This window comes from Garra rufa, chromosome 16 (genome assembly GCF_049309525.1).
Source record: "Garra rufa chromosome 16, GarRuf1.0, whole genome shotgun sequence".
In the NCBI taxonomy this organism is placed as follows: domain Eukaryota; kingdom Metazoa; phylum Chordata; class Actinopteri; order Cypriniformes; family Cyprinidae; genus Garra; species Garra rufa.
Window position 1 is genome coordinate 39,009,619 of NC_133376.1, and position 21,002 is coordinate 39,030,620.

At 35.0% G+C, this 21,002-nt stretch overlaps 1 protein-coding gene across 1 annotated transcript in view; it reads left to right on the forward strand.

The window, feature by feature from the left end:
• Positions 1–18,678, forward strand: part of ppargc1b (peroxisome proliferator-activated receptor gamma, coactivator 1 beta) — a 75,612-nt gene extending 56,934 nt beyond the window's left edge. The window contains exons 6-12 of the mRNA XM_073820313.1: positions 1,888–1,933; positions 2,366–2,430; positions 4,125–4,650; positions 9,296–9,371; positions 9,509–9,627; positions 9,703–9,833; positions 13,394–18,678. Of these exons, the coding sequence (XP_073676414.1) occupies positions 1,888–1,933; positions 2,366–2,430; positions 4,125–4,650; positions 9,296–9,371; positions 9,509–9,627; positions 9,703–9,833; positions 13,394–13,485 (1,055 nt within the window). The 3' untranslated portion in view covers positions 13,486–18,678. The remainder of the gene's footprint in view (positions 1–1,887; positions 1,934–2,365; positions 2,431–4,124; positions 4,651–9,295; positions 9,372–9,508; positions 9,628–9,702; positions 9,834–13,393) is intronic.
• The last annotated feature ends 2,324 nt before the right edge of the window (positions 18,679–21,002 follow it).

Here is a 21,002-nt window from a genome sequence, read left to right on the forward strand (position 1 = left end):
CCCCCTTGTCATCCAAGATGTTCATGTCTTTCTTTCTTCAGTCTTAAAGAAATTGTTTTTTGAGGAAAACATTTTAGGAATTTCCTCCATAAAGTGGACTTCTATGATGTTGGGAAAAGTTACTTTTAAAAGTAATGCATTACAATATTGAGTCCCTAAGAAAGTAACTAATTACGTAAGTTACTTTTTATGGAAAGTAATGCGTTACGTTACTTTTGCGTTACTTTTTAAATCTGCGCAGGGCTTGCTTGTTTGTTTTTAATATAAAAAGTTCTATTTTTGGCAAATGTAAAAGCCTTTTTCACACCAAAAGCCTCAAGCTTAGAGAAAAGTAAATTCATGTCTGCGCTGTTGACCGCAGAAGAAAAAAGTCAACTGTTCAGCAATAAAAATAGGAAAACAAATGTTAGATTATCTTGAGTAATTTTTGCTTATTAGTATGAATGAATTGGATAATCGAAGTTCGTCAGCAAAGACATTGATTAATAAAATGGGATTAAATAGATATAGATTAAAAAGGATATTTATATTATCTAACATTTAAGTTTTGCAGGATTGCGTTGAATTTCATAGTTTTTATTCATTTTAACCACAAATGCTTGTCTTGTCTAGCTCTGTGTGTACTCTGTGCGCTCCAGTTCAAGACAGTTAGGGTATGTCTAAAAATTCACATCTCATTTTGTCCTCCAACTTTAAAATTGTCCTACATTGTGTTGGGCACCATAGAAGTCCACTGTATGGAGAGAAATCCTGAAATGTTTTACGTCTGATCAAAGACAGACATGAAACATCTTAGATGACAAGGGGGTAAGTAAATTATCTGTACATTTTTGTTCTGGAGGTAATCATTTAAAGTATCGGTTCGCATGAAAACGACACACACACACAAAAAATCATGATGAGTAATTCATGAGTCATGGTGAGTCTTTGGTCTCTGGTTTCAAATGTAATTAAATATCAATTTAGATTTACATTAGAGCTGTCAAAATTAACAGGTTAATTGTGCAATTATTATTATTATATATTTTTTTGTTTAACATGCAGCATTAATTTTTTTTTTCCTGGCGTCCTTTTGGCTAGCATTACAGTAGTCTGTATGAACATGCTGTCAAATACGATGAGACACAAAAGAGTTGTGCTGCTATTTTGTTTGGAACCTTTGATTCTTTTTTCAGGATTCTATGATAAATAAAAGGTTAAAAAGAACAGCATTTATTCAAAATAGAAATCTTTTCTAACAGTATGTCTATGCTATAACTTTTTTATCAATTTAACACATCCTTGCTGAATAAAAAGCATTCATTTCTTTCTTTTTCTAAAGAAAGAATGAACATTTACTGACTGCAAACTTTTAAATGGTAGTTTAAATAGATTTCTATTTTAAATAAATCTGTTCTTTGTAACTTTTTATTTATTAAAGAATCCTGAAAAAATATCAGTTTCCAAAAACAATATTAAGCAGCACGACTGTTTTCAACATTGATTATAAATCAGCATATTAGAATGATTTCTGGAGTAATGATGCTGAACATTCAGCTTTGTATCACAGGAATAAATTGCATTTTAAAATATATTGACATAGAAAACAGTTATTTTAATAATATTTCACAATATTACAGTTTTTTTCTGGATTTTTGGTCAAATAATGCATAAGAAACTTATTTTAAAAAACTGATGCCGAACTTTTGAAGGCAGTGTATTTGTATTTGTCAGCATATTTGAGCTTTTTAGAACTTTTTTGTTTTTTATTTAGTGATGCTTTTAAGAACCCAGAAACTAAAGAACCTATAATGCACGATTAAGCATGTTTTTAATATTCAGAGAGCCAGTGTGTGCATGTGCTGTTGAGATCTCTAACAGTGACACTGTCTGTTGTTCTGATTACAGAGAAGCGCTCCTGCCTCTGTCTGCCGCTGGCGTCCACATCCAACGGGTGTGTGTTCCATTCATATCTAATCTATTCTTGAGTTCTGGAACACTTCCAGGCCAACAGTTTAAGACCACCTCTGGACTCCGTCCATCTTCCAAATTGCCCTAGAGGAGGCTTGTAAAGTTGCTGTTTTTTACATAACAAAACACTCGGTCTCACAGTAAAACTTTTCTATAAATAGCCTTGAGGTTCTTCTACCAATTACAGTCATTTGTTGTTCCCAGCATATACATAGCTCAGACGTAGTGCGACTTAAACAACCAAGATCAATCAAACCCTACTCCTAATGTCATTAGAAGACAAATATAAACCTCTAGAACAGTAAATCTGATGCATTGTGTTGTTAAGACTGTATCCTTTCCCCTCTCTCTCTCTCTCTTTCTCTCTCTGTAAGAGTTTAATAGATGCAATTTCTTTCTGTATTTTCCTGATCAGAGACACGCAGTATGCCAACAAGCCCTTTGAGCAGACTCTCTCTGTGGAACTGTGTGGCACAGCAGGTAATATTACGCACTCAGTGAGGGGTATTTTTATAAGTGTGCTGTTTTTGGCATTGTGCGAGCTATTAGCACTTGATTCACCTCATATGTTCTCACACATGCTAGTATCTTGCCAGTTGCACAGGATTTAAAATGCAGCTATTGGCGTGTCTAAATTAGGCTAGCGAATGTCTAAATTAACTGAATGATGAAAGTGAAAGATGAAAATGAGTATTCTGTATATGCATGTTATCGTTGAAAAGTCAATCAGTAAGATTTTTAGATGTTATTGAAAGAAAACTCTTTCATTTATTTGATCAAAAATACAGTAAAAATTAGTAATATTTTGAAATATTATTGCAATTTAAAATAACTGTTTTCTATTTGAATATATTTTAAAATGTAATTTATTTCTCTGATCCAAAGCTGAATTTTCAGCATTAATACTCCAGTCCTTACTGTCAATATGATCCTTCAGAAATCATTCTAATATGCTGATTTGCTGCTCAAGAAGCATTTCTGATTATTATCAATGCTGAAAACAATTGTGCTGCATTTATATTTTTTAATAGATAAATCGAAAGTAAAAAAAGCATTTATTTGAAGTAAGTCTTTAGTAACATTTTAAATGTCTTTACTGTCATTTTTAATTAATTAAATTAAATTAATTAATTACTGAATAAAAGAAAAAATATACACTGCCAGTAAAAAGTTTTTGAGCAGTAATATTTTTAATGTTTTTTTTTATAACAAAAACTGTAACATTTTGAAATATTTTTACTATTTAAAAAAACTGTTTTCTATTTGAATATATTTTAAAATGTAATTTATTCCTGTGATTTCAAAGCTACATTTTCAGCATCATTACTCCTTCAGAAATCATTCTAATATGCTGAGTTGCTGTTCAAGAAACACTTTTGTTGTTATTATTATTAATATTTAAAACAGTTAAGTACATTTTTTCAGGATTCTTTGATGAATCGAAAGATCCAAAGATCAGCATTTATCTGAAATAGCTTTTGTAACATTATACACTATACCTTTCAAAAGCTTAGAGTCAATCAAGAAATTATAGAAATGAATACTTTTTTTAGCAAGGGTGCTTTAAATCGATCAAAAGTGATGATAAAGACAATACAAAAGATTTCTATTTTAGATAAATGCTGTTCTTCTGAACTTTGTATTCATCAAAGACACCTGAAAAAAGTCTACTCAGCTGTTTTTAACATATTTTTGAACAGCAAATCAGAATATTAGAATGATTTCTGAAGGATCATGTGACTGGAGTAATGATGCTAAAAATTCAGCTTTGAAATCACAGGAGTAAATTACAGTTTAAAATCTATTCAAATAGAAAACAGTTATTTTAAAAAGTAAAAATATTTCAAAATTGTACAGTTTTTGCTGTGCTTTGAATCAAATAAATGCAGGCTTGGTGAGCCTTTTTAAAGTACATGCAGTACGCTTATTTTCAGAGGTTTGTGTGAGAGATAATTGCCTTAGCAACCACCACTAATAATAACTGATTCAAGTTAATCTTTCATTATTATATATTACACATGCTTAATATTATGTATGACTCCTTTTGTAAGCTTCATTAATTATGTTCATTTTCTGCCTGTTGTGCGCTGCGACTAATAACAGACTGTTTGGTGATATTCTGGTGGTGGTGCTCCTGCCTGTGTCTTGGTGATTAACGAGTGTGTGTTTTCCAGGCCTGACTCCCCCCACCACACCCCCCCACAAACCAGTGGAGGACGAGCTCTTCAAACCAGACGGAAAAGCTGAGCTCATCACCAAGAGCTCGTGCCTGGCGCGGGCGCACATACGCAAGCTCCCAGAGCAGACGGAACTGTATGCCCAGCTGCGCCGGATGGGCCAAACGGGCGACACAGACTCTAAGAGTGGGACGCAACGTGCGTACGGGGACCACGATTACTGCCTGTTGGGTCTGGGAGAGAGCTGCAAGGCAGCGGCAGCAGCACTCGGCTCTCAGTGCCGTATGGAGGTGCATGAGAAGGAGGAGATGGCTGTGAAGAACGGGGAGATGGAGGAAGAGGAGGAGAGGCTCCTAATGAATTGCCAGCAAAGGACTGAGGCTGAGTCGCCCGTGGCGTTGTCCATGCCCAGTCCAGAGCAGAACGGTCAACCCTCACCTGTCCGTTCTCCCACCCCGGAGCTGGACGCCCAGTCTCCAGTTTCCTGTTCGCCTCCCTCTCCCGGGTGCAAACTACTCTTCAGGTACTGAATACTTCCATGGTTTTCTTTGGACTCTGAATTTCAAAAGCGCAATAGAATGGAAGTTTACAGATCTTGTCATCCAAGATGTTCATGTCTTTCTTTCTACAGTTTTAAAGAAATAGTTTTTTGAAGACATTTCAGGGTTTTTCTCCATGTAGTGGACTTCTATAGTGCCCGCTAATTTGAACTTCTAAAACGCAGTTTTAATGCAGCTTCAAAGCAGGCTTGTGCACAATTCAGAATTTCAGAATTGGCCGCCATTCAATTCATGAGTTGGAATTTGAATTGAATTGACTCCGCCCCACAGGAAGTTGAATTTGAATTGGAGTTGGAATGACAGGAAGTGGAATTAAATTCATGGCAATTCAAAGACATTCCACACAGTCATACAACAGAAAGAATGTGTTGAATCTCACATACAATTACATTATTTTTGTAATTTAATAGCATAATTTCATTACACATAACTAGTCACTCCTCAACCCTGCATACATTTTGTTCCAACATATAGATAATGATCAAAATCTTGAAATAAATGACTCCTTCAATGTTTGATTAGTTTTGTTCAAAATGTTATTTTCATTTCAAAGTAATCAATTAACACAGTGTAATCTGTACAAGTAGTTCAAACTAATATCATTTATAGAATATGTAATGAAATCATATCTGACATATATTGTAAAGCTTCATTGTTAAACACTTCACTTATGTATATGAATTTCTTTGAATTTGTATTGAATTGCAATTCTGCTTCCTTTAATTCAAATTCGAATTGTAATTCCAGATCATGTTTTTGACATCAATTCAAATTCAATTCAAATTCAAGAATTGAATTGGAATTTAGGAGTCATTCTCAATTCAATTCTGAATTGTGCACAAGCCTGCTTCAAAGGGCTCTAAATGATCCCAGCCAAAGAAGAAGTGTCTTATCTAGCGAAACGATTGGTCATTTTCTAAAAGAAAATACAATTTATAGACTTTTTAACCACAAATGCTCGTCTTGTCTAGCTGTGAGATGTACTCTGTGTATTCTGGTTCAAGACAGTTAGTGTATGTCAAAAAACTCCCATCTCATTTTTTCCTTCAACTTCAAAATTGTCCTACATCGACCTACATAAGACCCAGTGTTTACAAAGTGAACATGCAAAGAAGATCAAACACTAAACAGCATCAAACAGCAATGTAGGACGTTTTTGAAGCTGGGAAAAAAAAAAGAGACATACCCTAACTGTATTGAACTGGAGTGCACAGAGTTCATATGCGCATTGCAGAGCTAGACAAGATGAGCATTTGTGGTTAAAAAGTGTATAAATTGTAATTTTTTTTAGAAAATAACCGATCGTTTCGCTAGATAAGATCATTCTTCCTTGGTCAGGATCGTTTAGAGCTTTTTAAAGCTGCATTTAAACTGCATTTTGGAAGTTCAAACTCACGGGCACCATAGAAGTCCACTATATGGAGAGAAATCCTGAAATGCTGTCCTCAAAAAACATAAAGCACAAAGGAAGAAAGACATGAACATCTTGGATGACAAGGGGTTAAATAAATGATCTGTACATTTTTGTTCTGGAGGTGAACTAATTCTTTAAAAAGACCCCAAAAATTAAAATGACCCCATGATTTACTCACTCTCAAGCCATCTTAGGTGTATATGACTTTCTTCTTTCAGACAAATACAAATTGTATTAAAAATGTCCTGGCTCTTTCAAGCTTTATAATGGTAGTGAATGGCTGTTTAGATTTTGAAGTGCAATACAATGCATCCATCCACAATAAAAAGTGCTCCACATGGCTCTAGGGGGTTAATAAAGACCTTCTGAAGCAAATCGAGGCATTTGTGCAACGAAAATATCCAAATTTAAAACTTTTTAAACTGTAATCTCTAGTCTCTGCTAAATTAAAAGTACAAATCAAGGATTTGTAAAGAAAAATGTTGGCGGAGTAGGGTTTTTGTAAACAATACTTGTTTCTCGCGAGACTAGCATATTCTCTCAGGAGCTTATTGATTCACTTCAGAAGCACCCTGGAGCCTTGTGGAGCACTTTTTATGATGGATGGATGCACTTTTTTGGACTTCAAAATCTCAACAGCCATTCACTGCCATTATAAATCTTGGAAGAGCCAGGATGTTTTTTTAATTTAACTCAGACTGTATTTGTCTGAAAGAAGAAAGTCATATACACCTAGGATGGCTTGAGGGTGAGTAAATCATGGGGTCATTTTCATTTTTGGGTGAACTAAACAGCGTTTCCTTCTGGAGCATCAGTGAGCGTTTGAACCTTCTATAATAGTTGCATATGAGTTCCTCAGTTGTCCTCAGTGTGAAAAATGGGTCTCAAAATCAGACAGTCATTGCTGGAAAGGGTTAAAATAGACAAAAATCCTGGGGAACCAAAGAATTTGTGGGACCTGAAGGATTTTTCCGAAGAACAGCACAGTTTAATTGTTCAGGACAAACAAGGGACTCATGAAAAACCCACTAAACTTTTTGAAAAAAAAAAAAAACAGCTATGGATCATTCAGGTAACCACACAGTATTACGAATAAAGAGTATGTAAAATTTTGAACAGGGTCATTTTTATATATTCAACTATTATATTTTCTTGTGAACTAAACATCTTTTATGTGAAATATCCTATTCAGGTCAGTATTAAATAAACAATAATATGCATTTTATATGACCCCTCTTATTTTGATAAAATAATTAACATTTTGCAGATTCTGAGAGGGGGATGTAAACTTTTGACCTCAACTGTAAATAATAGCAAGTTTACATGGCTGCTCATCCTAATGTTTACTTAGATAAATGTGGAATTTAGAAGCTATTACCATGCTACTACATGACACTTGATCACTTGAGTTTTTACCTCTTCATACCTTGTCATTTTTGCTAATGCAGATAATACATAATTCGACTGTAAATGGTCTGCTTTTATTAGTGTACACTCACAATATCAACGAAACATTGTGCTTTTAAAACAGGGACATGCTTTCTGCCATTTCTGTCTGTGTGAAATGGAGTACAGCACAAAACTAAAGCACAGTGAGACTCCGCTTATAGAATACTTGCCTCACAAATGTGATACGTCTATTTATAGAATTAGATTATATTGAAATGTTTACTTTTAAATGAACCAATTTAAATGGAAAACAAACTCTTTTATTCTGTAATCTGATTCTCTGCATACGCATCAATGTACTGCAAAGATGGTGAGTCAGCATCATCAACTTCATCTTTGCTGCCGACACACTGACTCAGAAAACAATAGTTTATTAATAAATAATTCAAATATCTCCTTTATGACGACATTATGTGGAAACAAGCATCCAAAATGGCAGCGGCTTCAGCAGGGAATTATGTTAAAAAGCTGTTATCTTGTTATATATCTGTTTAATAATTCCCTCAGTTGACTATTGTTAATGTCTTAATAATGCAGGGATAATATCAACAAAAGACACACATACAGTCTGATGAAGCTAGTACTGATGTCTAATGCCCTGCTAAATTAATTTTAAAAGTTTATGGAGTCATTTGCAATGACTGTTACTTGTTTTAGCCCTTTCACACAGAGGAAAAGAATGAGAACTAGTTTTAATAATCATTCTAATTCTGTTAGAATAGGGAAAGACACACTACAACTATAACCATAACGAAACAGAAAAACCAGCCGATCAGAATCCACTCGACTTTACAGAGTTGAGCATTTATTACAGCAGACAGCAATTATTATCTGTTGGTGTGGAGTCTAATATAGTTCTCTTAATAGAGTTTTCAGAAAAAAACAAGTCAAAATTAAGTGAGTTTTTGCTTAGAAACAAGCAAAATGATCTGCCAATGGGGTAAGAAAAATAATCTTGTTTTCTGTTTGAAATAATATTTTTTTGCTTACCCCATTGGCTGATTATATTGCTTGTTTCAAGCAAAAAGCACTTAATTTTGACTTTTTTTTTTGTGTGTGTGTGAAAACAAGACAATTTTTACTCGTCTAGAAAATCCCTCTGGATTTAAGAAGTTTTCGATTTTTTGCCAAAATATCTAAGTAAGAAAAGCATTTTTTGTAGTGCACAGTTTTACTACAAATACCATGGGTAAACTATGCACTACCAAAAAGCTTTTCGTACTTTTCGTAGATTTTTGTATTGTTTCCAGCCAAAATATCTAAAAATTCTTAAATCAAGAAGGATTTTCTAGACGAGTAAAAAATAATTGTCTTGTTTTTAGAAAAAAAAAAAAAAAAAGTCAAAATTAAGTGAGTTTTCGCTTAGAAACAAGCAAAAATATCTGCCAATGGGGTAAGAAAAATATTATAATCTTGTTTTCTGTTTGAAATAAGATTTATTTTTGCTTACCCCATTGGCTAATTTTTTTGTTTCAAGCAAAAACTCACTTAATTGTTTGTTTGTTTTTTTACTCATCTAGAAAATCCTTCTTGATTTAAGAATTTTTAGATATTTTGGTTGGAAACAAGACAAGAAAAAGTAAGGAAAGCATTTTTTGCAGTGTGGTTACCATGATTGAACTATAGTGAACATATTCTTTGGTTAATTTTCATAATGGGAAGAATATTTGATCATATTTGCTAACTACTTTTTCAATTTATTAGCCATTTTGACTAACTCAGCCTTTTTTTTTTATTTCTTTTAGCGATGAAAGCTCAGAGACATGCCACGGAGCAGCTGAAAAAAGGAGCAAGACAAAGTGTGGACAAGAGAATGATGTGGTAGGTCTTGTTTTCCGACCGATTTTATTACTCGGAGCACTAACCTTATTATCAAAGCCGTAGATGCATCTAATGTCCAAGTTGTTTCCTTTAAGTGCCGTTGAGCGTATTTGTTCTAATCCGCTGTACGTTTGCAGAACAAGTGCCAAGTGATCTACATTCACAACCTTCCGAGCAGCGTCACTCAGTCCATGCTGCGTAAGCGCTTCGAGGCCTTCGGCCGTCCGGAGGACTGTAAAGTGGTCATCAAAAACGAGTAGGTTGCATTTCCATGTACATCACCGATCTTATTGAGAGAATGGAGCGCTGATGTTTGTGTTTGTTTGTGTAGGGAGCGTTGTGGGGTGATCACACTGAGACCCGCTCAGAGCGGCCAGACCTCACGGCACAGGTGGGACTCGCTCGGTCCGAGCGGAGGGAGCGGCAGCCGGCGGTTCGGCAGGAAGCGTTACATAGATCTGGGTACGTGAACACAGAGCTTCCTGTCTCTTTGATGTGGTTTTTTTGCATCAGACGTCTGGTGCTCTGTTCGGAGTCAGATGAAGTCAGAGAAAGGTGTCTTCTCATTTCTAAGCTAATAAACGCTCTAATTCAACTTCATTTGCATTTAAATGGAAAAAAAAAGACTTTTTGATTCTTGGTTGACCCACTTGAAAAAGCAGGGTGCAGTTTTAATTATAGTCAGGCCAGTGCGCCGCAGTGTCTGCTATTACATCAAGCCCAGGGACTAAATAATGTGGGGAGTCAGTTCCAGACGATGATAATGAAAGGCTGCTTGCTTGGTGATTTAGCCATTTTCAAATCCAACTCATTGTCTAATTCAGTGTGCTGAGTCAGATTATAGCAAAGTTTGGTTAAAAACGGTTATAATAATGATGTCAACATGTATGTTTTGTAAGCTTCCATTCACAGTTCGAAATTTGTTTAGCAAGTAAGCAAAAATGAATCAAATATTAAAATCAATTCACATTTCAAAGAAATGCACAGCCTCATTATGCAGATCAGTAACATGACATGCATAAACTAAATAGGAAAACCAAGATTTGTTGAACTGAATTTAGATGCATAAACAACGACACATCCTGAAATATATAACAGGCACTGAGCCAAATCTATTAATGTTTATATTATCAATGCTTTTCTTACTTAGATGTTTTGTCTTGTTTCCAGCCAAAATATCTAAAAATTCTTAAATCAAAAAGGATTTTCCAGATAAGTTAAAAATGCCCTTGTTTTCAGAAGAAAAAAAAACTAGTCAAAATGAAGTGCATTTTAGCTTGAAACAAGCTAAATAATCTGCCAATGGGGTAACACAAATAATCTTGTTTTCTGTTTGAAATACGAATTTTTTTCTTATCCCATTGGCAGATTATTTTGTTTGTTCTAAGCAAAAACCCACTTAATTTAGTAAAAAAAATTTTTAGACTTGTCAAGAAAATCCTTCTTGATTTAAGAATTTTTAAATATTTTGGCTGGAAACAAGATTTTTACTAAAAAAAAAATACTAAAACTAGAATTAAAATGAAAACTGCAAATATAATAATAAAAGCTAGAAAATATATAATTACTATAATTGTATAAAAAAATACTAAAATAACGTATCAAGTGGTAGGTAATTTTGCACTATTATATTGTAGAGTTTACATTAACAACTAACTCTTTTTTTTTTCTCAGTATCTCGTAGTACTTATTGTATTTTATTACTAGATATTATAATAATATAACAATAAATACCAATATAGATTGTACATGTAGTTAATTTAATAATTTTGATTAATTTAGAGAGATATGCAGAAAATTATATTGTTATAAAATTGCACATTTTTTTCAGCATCTTGCACATTATAGTATTTTTTGTTTGTTACAGACATTTTGTTGTTACAGGAAAGAAATCTTTTTTTCTCGGCATCTGGCTAAGCACACTATATTACTTTTTGCATTTTAGTACTTGTATAATATATTGTATAACATAGATTAATTAAATCAGTCCCTCCAGAAAAACGCGGCGTTTTTTTGTGATTGTTGCGGGCAAAAATCCTTGATTATGCGGCACGTTTTCTTAAAAAATGCGATTGAATATGCGGGATATTTATGCAATTTTATGCGATGAAATTGCGGGAACTTGCAAAAACTGCGGTTTGGTGAAAAAGAGAGAAAAAAGTGATTCCCCCAACACCCTTATTGGACCGTAAGGAGTGAATTTCGTTATTCTGGACTCAATTATAATTATAACATCGACTACTCCACCCTGGGAATCTCTCCCAGGGAAATAATGGTCAAAGACACCCAGGTCTGTTCCCACAAGAATAGAGCAGAGACGTGAATATAGAAAAAAAGATACAATATTTTATTATTACTGGGATAAAAGCTAAACACACAGACACAATTTAGGACACAAGGGGTTAATATGGCTTCCAAATCAAAACAAAAAAATAAACAAATTAGACAAATCAAAAGTAACACATCAGATGGCAAGGAGAAATAACCAACCTACCCCAATTCCACTTCACTACGCACTTCAAACGTACACTAATGTACTCATTTCACCACAAACACATGTGTATTCAGATGGCACGTGTAAAAATCAGAAGAACAAAATCACTTAGTGAACCCATTAACATGGATCTAGAGTGGTCAGCACTCCTTAGCCCGTCCAACAAAATTAACAAAATCAACATCAAATTGACACAAATCAATAAACACACACACACACACACACACACACACACACACACACACACACACACACACACACACACACACACACACACACACACACACACACAAAAGAATACAATCAAATAGTCATAAGTCAAAATCAACTAAACACGAAAAAAAAAAAAAAAAAAAAATCAAATGACCATAAATCAAATCAAATCAAATGAATAAACACAAAAAAAAGAAAAATTGATCAACAAAAATAGAAAAGCAACAAAATAACAGATGCAATCACATTACACCTGGTCCATCAACAATATACACACAACAAAATTTACTCCATAAGATCACGCAAACTCACAACCCTTAGTACCGATTTCTCACGCTCACACACTCGTACATATACACACTCGCACACGCTTCCAACAATAAACAAACAGACCACACTCAAACCACTCACATCAACTTATAATTTCATCCACACAACAATCTAATGGTACCATACGAACCCCACAAACACAGTCCTCCAGTTGAAACAGTGCGGGGATGGCCAAACGGCCACACGGATTAATATTCGGGTCTCACAATCTCCCGATGTCCAGTTCACTTGATGTGGACTGGTCAGGCAGGCGAAAATGAAGTGAGGCAAGACAGAACGTCGCGGCAACGCGCGACCACAATAGTACTCGAAAGAACGAAGACAAAGACCCAAACGGAAATGGGATTATGAAATCATGCAAGCCCGCATATTTTGCGCGCGGAAATCTGCAATTTATGCGGCAAAAGTGCGGCGTATTTGAAAAAATGCGTCCCCCGCATAAATATGCGGACTTTGGCTGATTATGCATGGAATCATGCGATCGCATAATCGCGTTTTTCTGGAGGGACTGTTAAATGAATCAGATTAATTTAGTGAGATGTGCTTAAAGTTATATTGTTATAAAATTACAAATAAATCCATCATTAGTCACTACATCGTGATTATGTTTTGTTGTCAAAGGAAATATTCAGAATGTACAAAAAATCGAAATATTGAGAAAATCGCCTTTAAAGTTGTCCAAATGACGTTCTTAGCAATGCATATTACTAATCGAAAATTACGTTTTGATATATTTACAGTAGGAAATTTACAAAATATCTTCATGGAACATGATCTTTACTTCATAAAAGAAAAAGAAAACATTTTTGACCCATACAGTGTATTGTTGGCTATTGCTACAAATATACCCGTGCTACTTAAGTCTATGGTCTTTATACCCTGATTATGTTTTGTTGTTACAGGAGATTTTTTTTAACCAGTTTGAAACAAAATTGCTTTTAGCAGTAACAAACTAACCAGTGTGTTTGTGTGTTTTGCCATTCAGATGAGGCGGGTCCCGGTCCGGTGAAGAGCAAGTACGATGCACTGGACTTTGACGCTCTGCTGAAAGAGGCCCAGAGGAGCCTGCATCGCTGACACGCCTTACCACGCCTCCAGCGTCACGCCCTGTCCGAGACTCGCCTCAGCACCTCAACCAAGGCACTTCTTCATGTTTACATTTTGAACATTGGAATATAAAAAATATAGACCTTGTCACTTCTAACTGAGGATCGGAGGACATTGGGGCGGGAGGATTACAAAGGAACAGAATCAGCTCTGAGACACCGGACACAAGTGCTGCTTCTCGTGTGTGTGTGTGTTCGATGCCATTCGTGACGTCGCAAGCGGCTCGGGCTTCGTAGCAAACCGCACTCTTTTCCATCGGTTGTTGTGACGTGCGTGTGCTTTTTGTTTTTATTTTTTAATTTGTACCCCTTTGTCACTCTTCATAGACCTGCAAGGTGCTTTCACCATTTTGTCGTACAACTATATAAACAATAACAGCTTTGTATTAGCGAAAACTTTGTGGATGTTGTGCGTGTGTGTGGATTAAAAGTGGATTTAAAAAACGACAAACAAAAAAATCCTACAAGGTAGAGTTTACAAATCAATAAGTCGAAAAAAAAAAAAGTAGTCTTTTTGTAATTTTAGTGCTTCCTTGATTTCATCTATGCACTCAAACGAGGTAGTGCTTCTTTGGTCTGGCCTCCGCCCTCCTCTGGTGTGGACGGGGCTTTTGCTGCTTTTGCCGAGTCCGAACCCAACTGTACTACCTTGAAGCTTTTATTTGACATTAAAATACTCCTATTTTACTCAACCTGACACAGCCAGCCAATGGTGTGAGTTTAGGGGCGGGGCTTTCTGGTTGGTTGACTAATAGACCCATTATAGGTTTGTAAACATTAGGGATTCGTGCGCATCATGGTTGCAGAAAACCCAGGAGAGATAGCCTTTACGCTAGAGAATTACACGGATATGGTACAAAATGGTTAGATTTCTAAAGATTATAGATTATGTTGATTAGATGTAATTTCCAAAACATTCTCTGCATATTACAAGAGCTTGTCACCCAACGACAAAATTGGCATTAGATAGTGGATAGTCTTACAGATCCAAAACAGCAATGAAGTTTTGGTGGCATAAAAAAAATGACGTTTTTCAAGTGGCAGAATTATAGAATTCAAAAAATTTTAATTTGATTTTATATTTCAAAATTCTGACTTTATTCTCGCAACTCCGAGATTATATTTATATTTTTATATTTAGATTTTTTTTGTGGGCAGAGCCTATCTGGTGGCAAAAAATGTCGTTTTTCAAGTGGCAGAATTAGAGAATTAAAAAAATGTAGAATTGATTTTATATTTTAAAATTCTGACTTTATTGTCTCAATTCTGAGATTATATCAAACAATTCTAAAATGGAAAAACAACTTGTTATTTTCTCTTTTCCCCTTGGCTCTTCTGACCTTTTTCCTCCTCAGAATTGACTCGAGTTAAATAGAGTCCAAATTAGGAGATATAAACTTCTATTTGCAAGAAAAAAAAATCGGGATAGTGAGATAAAATGTTATGTAAAAATGTTAATAGTAATAGGTTCAAATAATATTTCATGCTGTAACTGTAGGGCTAATACAATACGTCCCTTATGACCCTGGACCACAAAACCAGTCATAAGGTTCATTTTAAAAAAAAATTGAGATTCATGAATCGATATTAATCACAGAACAACTCAGTTTTCCGTTGATGTATGGTTGGTTAGAATAGTACAATATTTGGCCAAAATACAACTGTTTGAAAATCTACAATCTGAGAGTGCAAAAAAAAAAAAAAAACTAAATATTGAGAAAATCGCCTTTAAAGTTGTTACCTTTAATGAAGTTTTTAGCAATCAAAAATTAACTTTTGCTATATTTATGGTAGGAAATTTACATATTATCTTCACGGAACATGATCTTTACGTGTTTTTCTGCAACTACTATGTGCGTGCAGTTGCAAGTGACGTCTACTTTGTATTGGTCTATTGGAAACAGTCCACGGTTTTCCCGCGGAATTGGGCTAACTTTCATACTGTTGCCGCAGGTTGTTTTTCAGCGACCACAAAAATGTAATATTTACCCTGATAGCACACGTGCATCTGGAAGATGTCTATTTGACGTCTGCATTTACATCTGCAAGACGTAGTTTGCTCATCTGCAATACGTCTATTGTACGTTTCCTGTCAGATGTCAAATAGACATCTATTAGATGTCTTTAAGATGTTTATGAATTAGAATGTATCTAAAAGTGACATCTTACAGACGTCTGCCAGATGTTTGTACACAGCAGGTGCTTTCCAGATCAAGAGATCTTTAACAGACGTCTTGCAGACATACGTGTGCTATCTGGGTTGGACGTTTCCTATCAGATGTCCAATAGACGTCTAATAGATGTCTTTAAGATGTTTATGACTTTGAATGCATGTAAAACTGACATCTTACAGACGTCTGCACACAGCAGATGCTTTCCAGATCCAGAGATCTTTAACAGACATCTTGCAGACGTATGTGTGCTATCTTGGTGGCTCCTGGATTGCTCATTTTATCAGAGGAACCCCACCACAAAACTGTATTTTACCCCCTTTTGGGCTAGTTTTGAGGAGCAATTGGCCGGCTTTTGTCATGAAAACCTGGCGACCCCGATTGGAAACCAGTTTGAAAACGTTTTAGAATCCCACGTATTCCGAGAATGTACTTATCACAAATCCGATTGTAACGGCCGTCCCATCGGTCTCGATTCTCAAGTACAGGACTCTCCCAGTAGCAAAAGCCCTACCAGACATCGGAGCGCTGCTGGTTTAGAGAAGGGTGGCGGTAAACTAGGAGGAAGATCTTTCCAGAGCTCAATCTCATTAGAGATACGGTCGTATCTCTGCTTTGTTTACATGTCACTCTCTCATACTCTTTCTCTCTCTATAAGCTCAAACACTCTTTTTTTTACTCTCTCCTTTCCGACAGGGGAAGATTTGCGGGTTTTTTCTAGCTCTTACCTTGTGGCTACTTCTCTCTTTGTCCTTCGTGTGTGTTTTTTGAAGTCTAAACGTGTACCAGTGTATAACTGCGTGTCGTCCGTGTCTTTTACGGGGTCTAGGGACGGGTTCGTCCCTTATTATTATATGCCGGGACCCGTTGCTTTTATTCTGCGGGGGTCTCCTCCTCCAACCTTCGGCCTGTGGATCTAGTGCGAGCGAGTGTATGCTTGTTTAGGGAGAGACGGCGGCCTCTCTTTACTCCCCTTTATCCAGAAACACACCCCGAACCTGAATGTTTACATGACTGAATTCTCTTTCGACTTTTACTAGAGCGCACACTAAGTACAGAACGCCTTATTCAGTGTTTGAGTACCCTATCAGGACGTGCCTTTCGGCTTTCCCTTTTACGGTACTGAGCTGTTACTTGGACACGGAATACTCTGAATACGACAGACGCTTTTGACCAATTCGCCCTAGAAGCTCCTCAACTGAATGAGTGTTTTTGTGCTTAGTATGTACTACTAAATAAGCGAGAGATGTGCTGGTTTACATGATTATATATATAAATATATATATATATGGAAAAGTATATAATGTGTATATAGCACTGTGTCTTGTGTAAACATGAGATGTGTGGTTATGTGCTGTACAGCGACGTGGCTCTGATTGGTTGTTGGTGAACCCGTTGATGCAAGCAATACAGGGAGATCCAGAAGGGAATTTTCATTGATATGGCTTCATAAGTCAAACACAGTTGTATAAAGTGTCCCTTTAGAAATGGTTCTTTTTATATGTTTTTCTTTTTTATGCAATTGAGATGCAATACCGCTGAGAAAGCCTTCCTCGTAACGGAAGGGTTTATTGAAGAGATTGGTTGATTTAAGGGTAATCGAATCCTGTACTGTACATCGCGGACGGCTCGGATCGTTCGGGAAGGAGGTCGACGTTTGGCCGAGAGGGATTTTTGTATTAGGAAACTACACAAACAGCCCAATCTCACAGGGAGAGCCTTAAACCTTAGGGGAAAACAAAGCTATCAGTCCTGTCTGATCTCCTTTACAATCCAATGTGTTTTCTTTACTGAAGTACGTAAACTTTTTCAATACAGCCATATTATAAAAGGTATATACATATATATGATTATATATATACATATATATATATTTGTGTGTTTGTGTAGATAAATATATAGATGATATAATTTGTTATAGACCATTTTATTCAGTGTTTCAGAACACTTCAATACATTTCAACACTGTCAATCTAGAATGTACAGATCCAAATTAAAAAAGTAAAAAAAAAAAAGTTAAAAAAAAAAACATCCAAAGGGAACCTTCTTCAATGCAATACATTTTTCCAGCCCTCATTTTAGCAATCGCTAGACAAGTTGACCAAAAAGTACATTTGATGTTTGGATACTGAGGAGAAGTGTGGTATCGCGTCAAATCCATTTCAAGAATGTCATGATCGTTTGGCTTGGCCCTGCGTTTGTGTGTGAATGTGTGAAAGAGCGCGCTTGTGATTTCGTCTTTCCTCTTTTATTTCTTAGTTCCTATAAAATGTCACTTTTAATTCACTACATCTGTAGCCCTGCAATCTGTTGCTCACAAAGTATGCTCTTGCAAGATTGGAGAGAATTTTCCTCTTGAATCAGCAAAGTGCTAAACCTCGGATCATTTTTATCAAGAAGCGTTTGTCATTCGCGTAACGTCGTTTTGCTGCTTCAAGACCTTGTCTTTAGTGGAAACAAAAAAAAAAAGGGAGTCAAAGGGCATACGTTGTTTTCTTCATTGTCTTGTTTTTTTGACTATTACATCTAATGACTATCAAATTCGCTATGATTTTCCTTTTTTAACGTAGTTTTTTGGTAAATACTGCTAGTAAGATTTTATATTTTTACATATGTTTTGAGGTTTTTTTTATTTATATGCCACTTAGTCTTGAAATGGTGTTGGTTTTATTTTTAATTTTTTTTTTCTCGGTATTGTGTGATTTTCATACATCTTGAGAATGTGGAGACAAATGCATTTCAGTATTTTTAAATTGTTAAAATCTAGTTTCCTAGATCGAATCTATATAGTGGAAATTATTTGATGTCATAAATTATATTTTAATTCATGTAAATAGTTTAAAAAAAGCAGATGACGGCTTCCTTTTAAACTGAACACATTTCTCTTCCGAGATTGTTTACATTATTAAACTGTAGAAACTGATCCTCATATACTGTAAAAAAGTACATATATTCATTGTTTTGCCTCCAAAAATAAAATCCATAATGAACAACGGTCAACTTTGTGAGTCATTCATGTACTGCATAACGATTAGTCCTGATTAATCAATTCAAAATAAGTTTATTTGCATACTATGTTTGTATATTTATTATGTACAGTTGCAGTCGAAATTATTCAACCCCCAGAGACTGCAGTACTTTACAAATAAAAGCTTGTCTGTAGATCTAGGACTACATAAAAATTGCATCTACAACAGTATACTGGCACATTAAAAGTGATCGTGTCAATATATGATGTAATATGTTTGATAAAAACAAGGGATAATAAGGGTTTTTTAATAACACAGCTGCCAATTATTCAACTCCTATTCAACATTGCCGTTTTAAGTCATTTATTTTTGTGGTAGGGAACAAAATTGTCTTAAAACTTAGAAACTACTAAAAAAAACTAAATCAGCTTGAGATGTTACACATCCATACATTTATCCCACGCATGTGCTGAAGTTGAGTAGCAAATATGGTAAAGTCAACAGAGCTCTCACAAAAGCTATAGAAAAGCAATTGTTTTATTATATTAGAAAGTCTAAGGCTACGTGAAGATTTCTAAGACATTAAAAGTTCCTACAGACACAGCTGGCAGACTTATTTCTTAGTTTAAAGTGTGTTGAACCAGAAAACCTTTGAGGGTGTTGAACAAAAAAAGCACAATATCAAAAAATGTTTGATCAGAGCAACTCAATGTACAGCCAAAGACTTGCGAGATGACCCGATGAAAGGAGGGGAAAAAAATTATTCCAGAGTAGAAGATGAACATAAGACAAGCATGGCTTTCATGTTGGGGCATCTTGGCGAATACCAATCTTGACCAAGAAGAATAAAAAGGTCAGCTTGAACATGCTAAAATTCATTTAGATAGACCTGTGGAGTTCTGGAAGAATGTTTTATGGAGTGATGTGACCAAACTGGAACTTTCTGGACCTTTGGATCAGCGCTACGTCTGGTGCAAAAAAGGGAAAACCTATGAGCAGAAGAACACCATCTCCATGGTCAAACATGGAGGTGGGCTAGTCCTATTACGGGGTTGTTTCACTGAAGAAAGGAAGTGGAAAACATGAGCGTATAAAGGAAACCATGGATTCTTTGAAGTATCAGCCCTTAAATGCAAAGGACAATCATCCCAAAGTAAGCATCCAAATCTATTAATGCTTGGTTCAGAGATCAGTCATAGAATGTTCTTGAGTGGCCTGTTCAGTCTCCAGATTTTGTTCTCAATTGAAAATTTTTGGTCGAATTTGAAGAAAGCAGTGGCAATGTGAAAACCAAAGATTATCAGTGATCTGAAAGCTTTTTTAGTCGAAGAATGGGCCAAGAGTGCAGTAGAGAGGTGATAGATGCTTCTAAACACTTTCAAACAGCGTTTATTGGTGATTTTAAAGAATAATAGATTCTGCACCAAATTTGACTTTTGGGGGTTGAATAATTTTGAACATGAATCTTTACAGTCAATTTGTTTGTTTTTTTCATTATTCATCAATTTACGTTCTTAGAATTACTCAAATGTGTATTAAAATACTTTCTCCAATAGTGTACTAATGTACTAATACCTTTGTAGATTTGTTTTTAGAAAAACTTCTTTTCTGGAACAAAATGTCTTGCATGTCAAGGGGGTTGAATAATTTCGATTGCAACTGTAAAAACACATATATGTATACATTTTTTTAAAAATGTATGTATGTATGTAAACACTTGTATATAATTTAAATATAAATATTTTACATATAAATCTAACATTTTTCCATAATATATAAATGTATGTATGTGTGTATTTATATATACATAATAAATATGCACAGTACACACACATATGTGACCCTGGATCACAAAACCAGTCATAAGTAGCATGGGTATATTTGTAGTAATAGCCAAAAATACATTGTATGGATCAAAATGACTGATTTTTCTTTTATGCCAAAAAATCATTAGGATATTAAGTAAAGATCATGTTCCATGAAGATGTTTTATAAATCTCCTACCGTAAATATATCAAAACTTAATTTTTGATTAGTAATATGCATCATAAGAACTTAATTTAGACAAGTTTTAAGGTGATTTTCTCAATATTTAGATTTTTTTTGCATGCTTAGACTCCATATTTTCAAATGGTTGTATCTCGATCAAATATTGTCCTATCCTAACAAGCAATCAATAGAAAGCTTATTTATTCAGCTTTCAGATTATATACACATCTCAACTTTAAAAAATTGACCCTTATGGCTGGTTTTGTGGTCCAGGGTCACATATGCATTCATCACTGTTTTTTATACGTTATTAAAAGCTTTTTACGTCTAAAGTGTATTTTCGTAGCTTAAAGCATATA